We start from the raw sequence: 13,039 nt of genomic DNA, 5'->3' as shown, positions 1-13,039 counted from the left end.
CAGGCCGGGTTTGATTCTGCACTCCCCCACATGCAGCCAGCTGGGTGACCTTGGGCTCCCCACGGCACTGATAAAATTCTTCTGACCGAGCAGTGATATCAATGCTCTCTTCTTCTTCTTCTTCTTCTTCTTCTTCTTCTTCTTCTTCTTCTTCTTCTTCTTCTTCTTCTTCTTCTTCTTCTTCTTCTTCTTCTTCTTCTTCTTATTCTTATTCTTATTCTTATTCTTCTTATTCTTCTTATTCTTCTTATTCTTCTTATTCTTCTTATTCTTATTCTTATTCTTATTCTGCCTTGACCAGAGCCCTGGCTCCTACCTGGTGCAATGAGTTGCTGTCGGAGGTGTAAACCCTCTTGGAGCTTTCTAAGTTCTGGAGCACCTGTAAGACGGCACTCTTCCACCCGGCACTTGGTTAAGGCCAGACGTCACTCCTCCACCCCCCCCCCTCTAAATGTAGCCTCAGCTAACCCCTTAACAGCCAGATTTGTAGGGGCGTTGTAGTTAGGTTTGTATTTTAATCTCAGTCTTGTACACTTTTTAAATTCAATGACGTGAGCCCCCCTGAGACCTTTTGGATAGGGGCAGTGTACCTATCAAAATACAAATAAATGTAAACCGCCCTGAGCCATGTGGAAGGGCGGTATAGAAATCATGGAATCCTAGAATCCTAGAGTGGGAAGGGCCCATAGAGGCCATCTAGTCCAACCCCCTGCTCAACTGATCAGCCCAACCCCCTGATCAGCCCAAAGCAAATCCTAAAGCAAATAAATAAATTGATTAATTAAATATATAAATAAATAAATACATAAAACTCTTTTCTGGCCATGAACTATAGAACAGGAGGAGTCCACGAGCTCTAATTTCCCCTCATAGGGGAGTCTTGTTGCTTTCTAAGGGGCTCCTGGATTGAGAACTAGTTGTTCTGCAGATCTGCATAGCCCCCCTCTGAAACTACCTTGCTTCCTGGGTCATTCCCTCCCTCCCAGACCTTTCAAAAGACGGGGTTGGCGAACATGGGGCTTCAGCATTTGCTGTATCGTTAATTTATTTGAAGCCTTTATTAGCCACCCCTTTCTGCCTTGCGGGACTCAAGCCAGCTGTCTATATGTACGAAACAGTTACAGAGCTCATAAAAGGCAGCACAACAGAATCTGGGCCCAATGGCCCAGATTTAAGACCAACAGAGATGTATTTGTTCAAGGCGGGAGCTTTTGTGTGCAAACACTTTTCTTCGGGGGGAAAAACGGAACAAGGATCACGAGAGTACAGATATAAGGAGAAAGGAAATTGGTAGCAAATTAGTAAACAGCATCACAACTCCCAAAATATGCAGCATGATAATTCTTTGCTAGAAAAGCAAGTCAGCCCTTTGGGTTCAATCGTTGTTCTGAAAAATATTGTGTTAGTGGTGAATAACAGAAACATTCCCAGTTGTGAAAAGAAGTAGTTGATTAATGTTCCATTGCCTGGGGAGGTGTCCCTGCACAGGAAATCTCTCGCCTTGAATAAATCTCTGTTGGTCTTAAAGGTGCCTGAGTGGATTCAAATTTTGTTGTGCTCCTTCAGGCCAGCATGGCTACCCACTGGAACAGGGGTAGTCAACCTGTGGTCCTCCAGATGTTCATGGACTACAATTCCCATGAGCCCCTGCCAGCGTTTGCTGGCAGGGGCTCATGGGAATTGTAGTCCATGAACATCTGGAGGACCACAGGTTGACTACCCCTGCACTGGAATACAAAACAGCAGTTTAAAATCTCAATTAGGGCTGCCAGTAAATAAAAATGTCGTCAAATGTAGTCCTAATTTAACACTGTCTTCCAGGGCCTCCTGAAGGCTATAAGTGAGGGGGGCCAGGCGCACACCGCCTTTGGGAGGCTGGTCCATAATTGTGGTGCCACCACCCAAAAGGCCCTGCCTAGCTTACCCAGCAGACCGGCCTCTTTGATTGGTGGGCAAGTCAGGAGGGCCTCCACCTTGACGTTGCTGTTGGGGTGCTTGGCGACTTAAACTCATTGGAGAGTTTTTGTACTCTTGGTGGAGTCAAGAGAAACACGCGGGCCAAGTGGAGACAGGTGTGGAGGATGGAGCAGAGTTGTTCTCTCTTGCCCCAGAAGGATGGACCAGAATCAATGGGGTGAAATGAATGCAAAAGAAATTCTAACATCTGGCAGAAGTTCCTGACAGTCAGAGCGGTTTCTCAGTGGAACAGGCTTCCTCGGGAGGTGGTGGGTTCTCCATCTTTGGAGATTTTTAAACAGAGGCTGGAGAGCCATCTGACAGAGAGGCTGATTCTGGGAAGGCTCAAGGGGGTAGCAGGTGACAGTGGGTGAGCGATAGGGTTGTGAGTGTCCTGCATAGTGCAGGGAGTTGGACTAGATAACCCATGAGGTCCCTTCCAACTCTAGGATACTATGATTCTAAGTCTGGTTGCAGGGAAAATCTGTCTTGAGAACGGTACAGGTTGCAACTGACACAAGCCTTCCTTCGACAGAATCATGACGAAACCTGGCGGAATTACTTCTCCGACATCAGCTTCTTCCCGAACGCCGTTTACACCCACTGCTACGACTCGTCTGGCACGAAACTCTTTGTGGCGGGAGGCCCCCTTCCGTCTGGACTCCATGGGAATTACGCTGGCCTCTGGAGCTAATAACTCTGATTCTAAACCAGGATCTCTAGTGCGATTTTTTTTCTCCTCTGGCACCCCCTCCTCACACTGCAACCCCCCTACATTTTCTTTGCTCCCCTCTCCCCCGAAAAACAAAAACAAAGGAATTGTGTGACGACATTGTTCTCTTCTGGTTTTGATGCAACTTTGGCTTAATTTATCTATCTCTTTCTTTGGAGGGGGACGTTGTCGCCATATGGGGGAGCGCGGTCTTCTGCTGGTCTCCCCAAAGTTTTGTATATTTTTTGAATACCTTTTTAATTTTTGTTTAATCTCCTTTGGTCTTTATACGACGGGTTTTGGCCGCTGCCGCCCCCCAGCTCCTTTAATCACCTTTCCCCAAATTGGCTGAGTGTTCGCCCTGAGCTCAGGCTGACCAACCCTCTGCGTCCCGCCTCCTCCTTACTTCCCTGTGAGGTAGGGATCCACCGTCAGATCGGCTGCTGCCTAGCTTTCTGTGAAAGCCCAGGGGCTGTGTGAGCGTGTGCGTGGGTGTGCGTGCACAGGTGATTATGTACATACACGCAGGTACTTTGTCAATCACATTACCTGGATCAAAACCGACTTGTAATTAAAAGGAGAGGGGAAAAAAATTAAAAAAAATATTTCTATAACCAGATGCCACTGCTTCATCCACAGGGCTCAGTCCGCATCCTGCTTCAAGTCATCTTTTCAAAGTACAAGTTTAAGGACGCTCCTCGCTGCGTCACTGTGGTCCGAGACGGTCTCTCCTGTACGCGAAGCCTATCTTACCTCCCCTCCTGGCCAACCGGCCTTGATTCCCCCGGCCCTTTCCTCCGCTGGATTCTGCCATGGGATACGTATCTCCTGAGAACGCTTTGTGCGGGAAAGAGAGCTCCCAGAAGGCACGGGGAGGGGCGTGGGCAGGGAAAGGTGGGATGGGCTGAGGAAATGAATGCATGTACAGCCGAAGCAGAGCTAGTGGCCTGGTTGTGAACCACCAAGAGCCTTGCCCCGTCCCCCAATCTGTGAAGGTGGCCGCAGGATTTCGGATGGATAATGGACCAACCACCTCGGAGCAGTTTACTTTCTTGTCTTGGCAGAGGAAAGAGCTGCCATTCGTGAAACGCACCTGCAGGATCCTCCCCGCTTTCCTGCAAACTAATTAAATCGCAGGACAATGAGCATCCCTGTACGACCCCTCCCCTCTCGGCTAATAATAGGTTTCAGGCATAGATGTGCTAAAGGGCACGCCTATAACTTCTCATGTATACATCTTAAAATTGTAACGAGCAGAATAGTTCTACGTTTTCCGGACGGACAGGGTAGCCGTCCGGAGGGATGTGCCTCTATAAAATCTGAAAAGCCGAGCGTTTGCTCCTCAGGAAGGTTATTCCTTCGGTGACAGGGTGTCTCTCTTTCTACCTGGGTGCTGAATCTTAAGCCTCTTTAAACTTGTACTTGCAAGGCCACCTGCCCATGTACCCGGCTTTAGTCTCGCTGATGATAGCCTCCCGCAGTCTCAGGGTTTACTCACCACTACTACAATTTTGCTCCTCCAAATAACACACAGGACCAATCAGAGGTTAACGTGCCTTTCTCCGATGGTACCTTGATCTTCGTAAAAGCTGCCTGCAATAGGACTCAGTGTTTGTCACCGTCTTCGAACTGGATATTAGTTTTGTCTTTTTTCTAAATAAAAGAGAGAGAGAGAAAGAGAGAGAGAGAGAGAGAGAGATGATCTGATACCGCAATCAACCTGTTCATTGAACTGTAACTTTTTTTCCCATTTGATGTTCAGGAGTGTGGTGTATAAAATCAAAATATGTGGATTTGTCTCGCGTGCGAGTTTTTCCACTGAGCGCTGCGCTTAATGTGCCTGTGGGCTACTGAGGGGCTTCATTTCTAAGTGCGGGGGATTTGCAAACCCGGGGGCTATTGGTTGAACATCCAGGCAGAAGCCTTTATTCCCCACTCCAAAACTGGTCCAAGGCAAGTTGCATTTATTCACCAGTGTACAGTTTTGTCCTTTCTAAGACACCTTTAGAGCCTCTTGTGGCGCAGAGTGGTAAGGCAGCCGTCTGACAGCTTTGCCCATGAGGTTGGGAGTTCAATCCCAGCAGCCGGCTCAAGGTCGACTCAGCCTTCCATCCTTCCGAGGTCGGTAAAATGAGTACCCAGCTTGTTGCTGGGGGGTAAACGGTAATGACTGGGGAAGGCACTGGCCAACCAGTCTGCCTGGTTTGAGTCTGCCATGAAAATGCTAGAGGACGTCACCCCAAGGGTCAGACATCAGTGCTTGCACAGGGGATACCTTTACCTTTACCTTTAAGACACCTTTTACGTAGTACCTGTAATGTAACAGCACTTTTTTGTAGGTTTCAGAAGGGTTGTCTGTTACGCTTTCTTTGTTCAAGGTTCTCAGGCTGTGTATACAGTTCTCCCTCCCTTGCACTAACCCTGCGAGGTAGCTCAAGCTCAAAGATGGAGACGGAACCCTTATCGTCAGCTGTAGCTTCAGCAAGACTCCATTAGGAATTTATCCCCGCTGACACAACCCTCTTTTGCCGTTTGCTTCTTGGGTGCTGCCTGCCAGCTACCCACCTTCATTAGTGGAGGGATGCCAAGTCATAATTAAAATATGCTAATAATACTCATTATCATGGCCCAGATTAAGGGAGCCCGTGCACATGTTTGTCACCAAGCTTGACAGAATTCCTTTCAGTGTCACAAGAGGAAAACAGCACAACTGAACAAAATCAGAGTCCAGTGGCGCCTTTAAGACCAACAAAGATTTATTCAAGGTGTTGAGTGCTTCACCTTGAATAAATCTTTGTTGGTCTTAAAGGTGCCACGGGACTCTGATTTTGTTCAGTTGTGCTGCTTCAGACCAACAGGGCTACCCACTTGAATCTAAGAGCAAAACAGGACAGTTTCAAAGTGACTACTAGAACAGTACTTCTGCTGTTCTAGAATTCCTTTCAGGCCCGCAGTCATCCTCCATCCCTGGCGGGGAAACCAAGGGAGCCATCAGTGGCAAATTCAGGGCCCTGGGTTTGCCAGTTATTCGGTTTGGCTTGCATTCTGCAGGGGATAGACTAGATGGCCCTGGAGGTCCCTTCCAACTCTAGGATTCTAATTCCTGCTCAGGGATTCTTTATGCATGAGACACATTTGCAGACTTGCCTGTGTTCACACACATTTGTTTTTAAGGCTGCAGCCAGTCTTCGACACTTTGTGTTACCCAGATAGTCCCCTACTTTTAGTCTCCTACTTTATTGATAATAGTCATCTTTATTCTTGCAGCTTTCTTCCCGTGAAGTTCAGGGCAGGTAACAGCAACAGTAAAACACAGCTGTAAATAACATTAAAAAAACGAAGTGAAATTAAGAACATTTTACAATCCGTACCTCAGTTGAACATAATCATGAAGGAGGGTTTCCTTCTTAGGGTGAATGGATAGATCAGCTCTTCATATTTTATCAACCACAGGCTTCTCGCAGACGTGTTTTGTACCAGCTGTAATTTCAGTTGTCGTAGAGCTGTTCTTGTAGAGCAGTTCTTGTAGAGCTCTCTCAGCCTCACCTCCCTCACAGGGGTCTGTTGTGGGGAGAGGAAGGGAAGGCGATTGTAAGCTGCTTTGAAACTCCCTTCAGGTAATGTAAACTGGGGTACAGCAAAAACCCAGCTTTTTTTTTCTTCATGTGTTGAAGAGATGCGAGGATGAATTGCAGTGAAGAAAGGACAGGGACTGCAATGGCATTGAGGAACAACCAGAGAGCGTGGACCCTCAGTAGCCCTGTGGGAGCAGGTGGTCCGGGCCCAACTAGGACTCAGAGCCAATCACAGGAGGGGTCCTCAGAGTCCAACTTTTGCTGTTCTAGACTTAAGAATCCTAGAATCCTAGAGTTGGAAGGGTCCATACAGGCCATCTAGTCCAACCCCCTGCTCAACGCAGGATCAGCCCAAAGCATCCTAAAACAGGGGACTTACAGGAGATGTTTGCAGGGAATGCTGGCAGAGGTGCACAAGCAGGTTACATGCGGTTACTCATTGTCGTAGTCTCTTATTTGCATGTAGCCATATGCCATTGTAAAACAGATTAACATTTTGAAGCATTTCAAAACAGTAATAGGCCATAAGATTACATTTACCAGTCAAGTTGAAAATATTTCCAGGTTGTCAAACGTGCAGTTAAAAAAAATACTGTTTATTTTAAATTTAATCTGATCAAGAAAGCCAGTAAGGAGTCCTGATTAGGTTGGTGGATGAGCATCTGGGAGACATGGGGCTGCTAAATAGGATAACAATGGATGCCGTTTTGTGTCCCTGTTGGGGAGATAGGTGGCATATAAATGTACTAAGCAAATACAAATGAAGAAACACGGAAAGGACATTTAACTCCACAAAAGCCCTCCAAAACAACACAAGCAGTCCTGCAGCAACAATCATAAGTAACTTACAGTCTGGAGGTAACTCCAGTTTCTGGCAGCCTGCAACTTCAATAAAATATGGAATAGATATCTAAATATTACAACACATGCACATACTTGGTTTCCAGTGGGTAGCCATGTTGGTTTGAACAAGAGGACAAGCCTTTTGTTCTTTATTTTTATTATTGCATTTTTGTACTGTCCTTCCCAAAAACTCAGTTTGGTTATAGTGGCACCCTGAAGACTGACAAAGTGTAATTCTGTGTAGAAGGTTTCATGTGTATGCACACTTCTTCCCAGAACAGAAGATGAAAAGAGCCTTGTTGGATCAGACCAGTGATCCATCTCCAGCATCCTGTCTCTCACAAAGGCCAACCAGTTCTTCTAGATGGCCAAAAACCAGGCCATGATATTGCCTCCTGGCCCTGGGATTTGGAGGTGGACTGCCTCTGAATGTGGAGGTTCCTATTAACCACATTGGCTAGTAGCCATCAACAGACTTGTTCTCCGTTAATCTCTAATCCCTTTTTAAATTTTTTTATTCCTCTTGGTCTACAAGGTGTCTGTGGGCTCAGATTTTGTTCTGCCTCTTCAGGCCAACATGGCTACCCGCCTTAATCTACCTGGATAGATTCCTCCAAGTGTGAGGGAGGGAGGGGACACTCACCTAGGCAGCCAGATCACCCCTGGCAAACAGATGGCAGATGTCACAGCTGCACACAGCTGAGGGACACCCAGTGTGCTTTCGTGACAAAGTGGGATTCGAACCTCCCAGATTCTAGTGCAGCAATCAACCACTACTCCAGGCTCTCCTTAGTCTAGTTGATGATTTATTCTATAAATAATATATAATATATTCTACATAACTAATTATTATAATGATGTGTAAACCTAATGTATGCTTATCTTTAACATTTATCTGCTCTTAATATTTGAGCAGCAGCCAGTGTTTGGACTGGAAATGGAGGTCTGAGCGGCCTCCAATGAACCTGGCGAGGGGCAGTCTGCCCAACTGCTGCTGGGAGAAGAGGTCAGTGGGCCGAGGGATGGGGGGGAAGAAGCGTTCCTTTTCCCAAAAACACCTGCCAAGCTTGGAGTGGCCACGGCAGGTCTTTTCGGGGCAGGGTGGAGGAAAGGGGATGCTAGCCATTTAAAGCCTCATAACTAAAGATATGAGGCTTTAAATCTAGTGCAATAATAATAAGAGCTTGTGTTTAAGAGCAGTGGCTTCTAATATGGAAAACTGGATATATTCCCTCCTCCTTCACATGCATCCAACTAGGTGCCCTTAGGCTAGTCAGTCTTTTTAGAGCTGTTATTTTGGAGAAGTTCTGTCAGAGCTCTCTCAGCTCCTGGTGTCTGTTATGGGGAGAGGAAGGGAAGGCGAATGCAAGTCGCTTTGTGACTCCTTCTGGAGTATAAAAATCACCTATAATAATCATCATCATCTATATGCTGCTCTTCTGGGTTGACTCAAGGCAGTTGACATGCGCATAAACCATAGAAATACAACGCCCATAAAACACGTAAACAATTCAGTTTTCAAAGTATTTTATTATTGTTATTATTTAATTTTTAGACCGCCCTTCTCCAAATAGGTCTCAGGACGGTTTACAACATAGTTAAAATCAATTTAAAAACAGTTTTCAAAGTACTCGAACACATTGAAGTCGTCTCTTGTGTTTTGATTTTTAACTTTTCTCAGCTCCGGCCTTCTGCGGCTGCTCAGAAAAATCCTTTGAAAGCACGTGCGCAAACTCCGCTCCGATTGGAGGATTTCGCCGGAAGACGCCAGCCAACGGGCAGCCACGCCCACCCGCTCAGAGCCACCAATGGCAAGAGCTGACGGACCAACCACGCTCCGTCCTATCCCTCTTGTCCCCGCCTCCTACTCGTGGTGACGTGTAACCCCTGTCTCCGCCCCCACCTGGTCACGTGAGGACAGAGCTCTGCCTACCTCCCCTCCCGCTTCTCCTTGCGTTCTGGGGCTCGCTCCAATGACGCGAGATCACGTGGATATTGGAAGCGGGTGAAACCCCTCCGGACGTTTCCGTCGTACGCATGCGCAAACGAGATAGCGGGCGCGCTCGCGTCGGCGAGGCGGGCCCATCGCGCCGGCCGTTGGCGTCCCCCGTCACGTGGGCGTAGGGGAGGGGAAAATGGTCTCGGCGTGGGCGGGGCTCCGCGACCGCGAGACGGGAGGCGGGGAGTTCGTCACGTGACAGGGGAGGGCGCCGCCGCGGCCGCTGCTGCTGCTGCTGCTGCTTTGTGAGCACTTTGAGGGGCAGGTAACGAGCGCGCGCGCGGCCCGGCGGGGGGGGGGTCTTCGCCCTAGCCCCCCCTCACGCCCTCCCTGAGGGGAGGGGCCCCAAGGGACACCCCTCCCCCGCCTGAGGGGCCCCCCCGAATTGGGCGGGAAGGCGTGAGGGGACCAGGCCCCCCCGGGAGACGGGGCTGGGAGGGGGGGGTCTTCTGGTTACCACGGCAACGCTCTCCAAGCGCCCCCCCCCGACCCCCCTGGGCGAGGAGAGGGCAGAGTGGCTTCAGCAGCCCCCCCCCCTCAGGAGGGGATGGAAGTTTTGCCTTGCGGGGGGGGGGATAAGTTTGCAGTGACGCCAGAGTCCCATTTGGGGGGCAGCCCCCTCCCCAGTAGAAGTTTCCTTTCCTGGAGGGGGCTTTATTCACTTTCCTTCCAGGGGCTTGCCAACCCCCAGGTAGCGCCTGGAGCTCCATCTCTGCCCCCCCCCCCGGTTGTTTCAGTTCATCTGCCCTGGAGATGCTGGCTGCTTTGGAGGATGGTCCCCTTGGTGTTATCCCCGACCAGGATCCCCCCCCCCACACACACACACAGGCTCCTTTTCCCCAAATCTCCAGGAATTTCCCACCCCGGAGTTGGCAAGCCGAGGATGTTCTCTTGGGGGAGGGTGCCCATCCCCCTCCCCTGCCTGGGGGTGCCTGACTGAGCCACTCTCCTTGGCTCTCTTCCCAGGATGGAAGGTGGCCAGGCGGTGTCCCCCCCCCCCACACACACACATACTCTTCCCATTGAGGAACCCCTGTTGGGAATGGGGGCTGGGACTTCAGGTTCGTTTTCTCTCAATCCCCCCCCCTCTCTTTTGCACATTGTGGCCTCAGTTTTTTTTACTGGTCAGAAGAGCTATCGGATTGCTTGCTGGATATGACAGTGTGTTCAAAATAACCAGAGGCCTCGTGGCAGCTTTCAGGACTAACACCTTAGAAACCCAACAAGATTTCAGATAGAAGCTTTGGAAACTCAAAACTTTCTTTGTCAGATTCGTTTGTAAGGGTGGAAGCTTCCATGAGCTCACTTTTTCAGATTCATGATTAAGCCCCGCTTATTCAGGTGGGTCACCGTTTGGTCTGAAGCAATAGAACCATGTTTGAGTCCAGTGGCACAAAAAAAAGTTTAATTCTGAGTGTGAGCTTTTCTTCAGATATGGGTTATGTGTTGAACAGTGTCTGGCTTATGAAAATTTGTGTTCTAATAAATGTTTCTATTGTTAGGGTACTAGGAAACAATTTGTTATTTCAGTTGTAGTTTGTGAATATGACTGCTCTCTGGAATTTGCCGGTACAAGGTGGTCCTCAGTGGTGTCCTCAGAAAATGAAGCAGGGAGAGTTTCCTTGGATCCCTTCTTCTGCAAGAACAAAAGAGTCCTGTGGTTTATCTAGTACTAACTAATTAGAATGTTGCATAAGCTTTTGTAGGTTTGGAGTCATATCCTCAGCTTCAGTGAATGAATTTTGTAATATTTTAATACACAAAGATGCTTGTATGTGGGGAATTGAGATAATTTGATTTGCATGTCTTCTGGAGTGCCAAAGAAATAGTTTGTATAAGAAAATATTTCTTCAGACAATGGCACCACCTCAACCACCACCAAAAGTTATTTGAGGACAAGATCTGAGTATAGGTGTTGTTGTACTGCTTACCTGTCAGTGATTTGGTCAGCAGGTGAGGTGGAAGCTGGAGCAATGCTATGTTCTTGGGCTATTGTGCTCTTATCACTGCAGTTTTGGAGAAAAAATGGCAGAAACAATAATGACCCAATTTAAAAAGTAGTATTGCTAGGTCATTTGCTATTTTAAGCTTGACTGCAGTGGTCTCTAAGACTCAGCTGAGTATAAGTCTGAGAAGCAGTTGATGAAACTCTTAAGTATGGAGCAGCTGCTCTAGGGTAGTTTGCAGATGAGTCAGTTTCTGGCCCTGCTAGGGAGGGGGGGAGTTTAACATCTCATAGGGATAGTACATATGCATGTTTTACTTCAGATTTTCAGAGCACCATTCTTTTTCCTCCGGCATATTTGTCCAGCAGCTATAATGAAAAGAATTCACTTTTCTAAATTGGGGTGGAACATCACTTGTGAAGTGTGAGGTTGTGGTGGCCAACGTTTTTTTAAAATTTACGCAATTGTCATGTGGCAGCTGCACGGTAGTGTCCAGCAAGCGTCTTCCATTTAAATCTTCATGGGTCAGATTACGCGCATGCATTTTAATGTTATTTCCTTGAATGAAAGGGAATTGAGAGGAATGCATGCATAGTGGGACCCCCCCCCCACTCCCTTCTGATGTTGAAACTGACGGGCAGCTTAGAATCCCTATGATGAAGAACTAGGGGATTCTCTGCTTTGTTATTAGCCAATGTGAAAAATGGGAGTTACGTGATCTCATATAACAGAACATATTGAGTATAGAGAAAGCATGGTAGAACCCACTGACACCAGCATGGTCACTACTGCTGGTGCAAAATGTGGCTGTACGGGTCCCTACTAGGACGATGTGGAGCCCCCATTCAACCTGTTCTCCAACAGCTTGAATTCCATATCCAGGTCAAGGTACTGGTTTTAACCTTGAAGGCTGCACATGGCTTGGGCCCTGTGTGTTTGAGGTACCCGCCTCTCCCAGTATGCCCTCATAATCATAGAGTTGGAAGGAACATCCAGGGTCATCTAGTCCAACCCCCTGCGGAATGCAGGAAATTCACAACACCCACAGGGATTTTCATGCCCAGATGGTGCCACTTCCCAAGCTGCCCCCCTAGAATCAATGGCCAGTTTGGCCTAGAGGAAATTTACCTCCCAACCCCAAAATGTTGATCGACATTTCCCTGGGCATGCAAGAAAGGGCCACAACAGCCAAGCCTGGACACAATCCCTTCTTCCCAGCCATATACAGTCTGCCTAAATTCGCAGAATCAGCATTTCTGTGAGGTGGCTGTCTATCCTCTGCTTAAAAACGTCCAAGGAAGAATAACCCACCACCTCCTGAGGAAGCCTATTCCACTGAGGAGCTGCTCTGACTGTCAGGAACTTCTTTTGCATATTTAGTTTAAAATTGTTTTGAATTAATTTCATCCCATTGGTTCTGGTCTTATGCTCTGGGGCAACAGAAAACAACTGTGCTCCATCCTTTATGGGACAGTGTTTCACTCATGTTCAGTGTATGGTCTACTAAGTCCCCTGGATCCTTTTCGTATATACTACTAGCAAGACAGGTCTCCCCCATCCTATAATGATGCATTTGATTTTTCCTACCCAAATGCAGAACTTTACATTTCTCACCATTGAAATTAATTTTAGCCCAGTTTCCCAGCATGTCAGGATAGATCATCCTGCATCCTAATTCTGTCTTCTGCTGTGTTTGCTACCCTTTCCTGTTTAGTATCATTTGCAGATTTAATAAGCACCCCCTCTATTCTTTCATCCAAATCATTTATGACTCTGTCCAACTACACAGGGCCCAGGACAGATCCCTGAGGCACTCCTCTCCAAGAGGGTGAAAACCCATTAACAAGCATTCTTTGTGATTTGGCAACCAATTATCAATCTACCTAACAGTAATAGGATCCATACCACATTTTCCCAACTTGTCAACAAGAACACTTAAGATAGTTGAATGATAATACGTTGGTGGTGCCTGTCCCAAAGAAGTGCACCTGGCCCTATCCTGGTTCAA

General features: G+C 47.6%; 2 protein-coding genes across 5 annotated transcripts in view; both read left to right on the top strand.

The window, feature by feature from the left end:
• DCAF12 (DDB1 and CUL4 associated factor 12) overlaps window positions 1-3,287 on the top strand; it is a 24,542-nt gene extending 21,255 nt beyond the window's left edge. For both annotated transcript variants that reach the window (XM_077346556.1, XM_077346555.1), the window contains exon 9: window positions 2,492-3,287. In XM_077346556.1, the coding sequence (XP_077202671.1) occupies window positions 2,492-2,650 (159 nt within the window). In that variant the 3' untranslated portion in view covers window positions 2,651-3,287. The remainder of the gene's footprint in view (window positions 1-2,491) is intronic.
• Window positions 3,288-9,221: 5,934 nt separating this feature from the next.
• The window catches only part of UBAP2 (ubiquitin associated protein 2), a 98,991-nt gene continuing 95,173 nt past the window's right edge, over window positions 9,222-13,039 (top strand). The window contains exon 1 of one of the 3 annotated variants that reach the window (XM_077346548.1): window positions 9,222-9,350. The gene's annotated coding sequence lies outside the window, so the exon portion shown is untranslated. The remainder of the gene's footprint in view (window positions 9,351-13,039) is intronic. The other 2 variants (XM_077346550.1, XM_077346549.1) reach the window with 2 other exon arrangements.

The sequence above is a fragment of the Paroedura picta genome, chromosome 7 (genome assembly GCF_049243985.1).
Source record: "Paroedura picta isolate Pp20150507F chromosome 7, Ppicta_v3.0, whole genome shotgun sequence".
Taxonomy (NCBI): domain Eukaryota; kingdom Metazoa; phylum Chordata; class Lepidosauria; order Squamata; family Gekkonidae; genus Paroedura; species Paroedura picta.
Note: the sequence above shows the minus strand (reverse complement) of the source record. Positions and strands in the feature narration are given on the sequence as shown.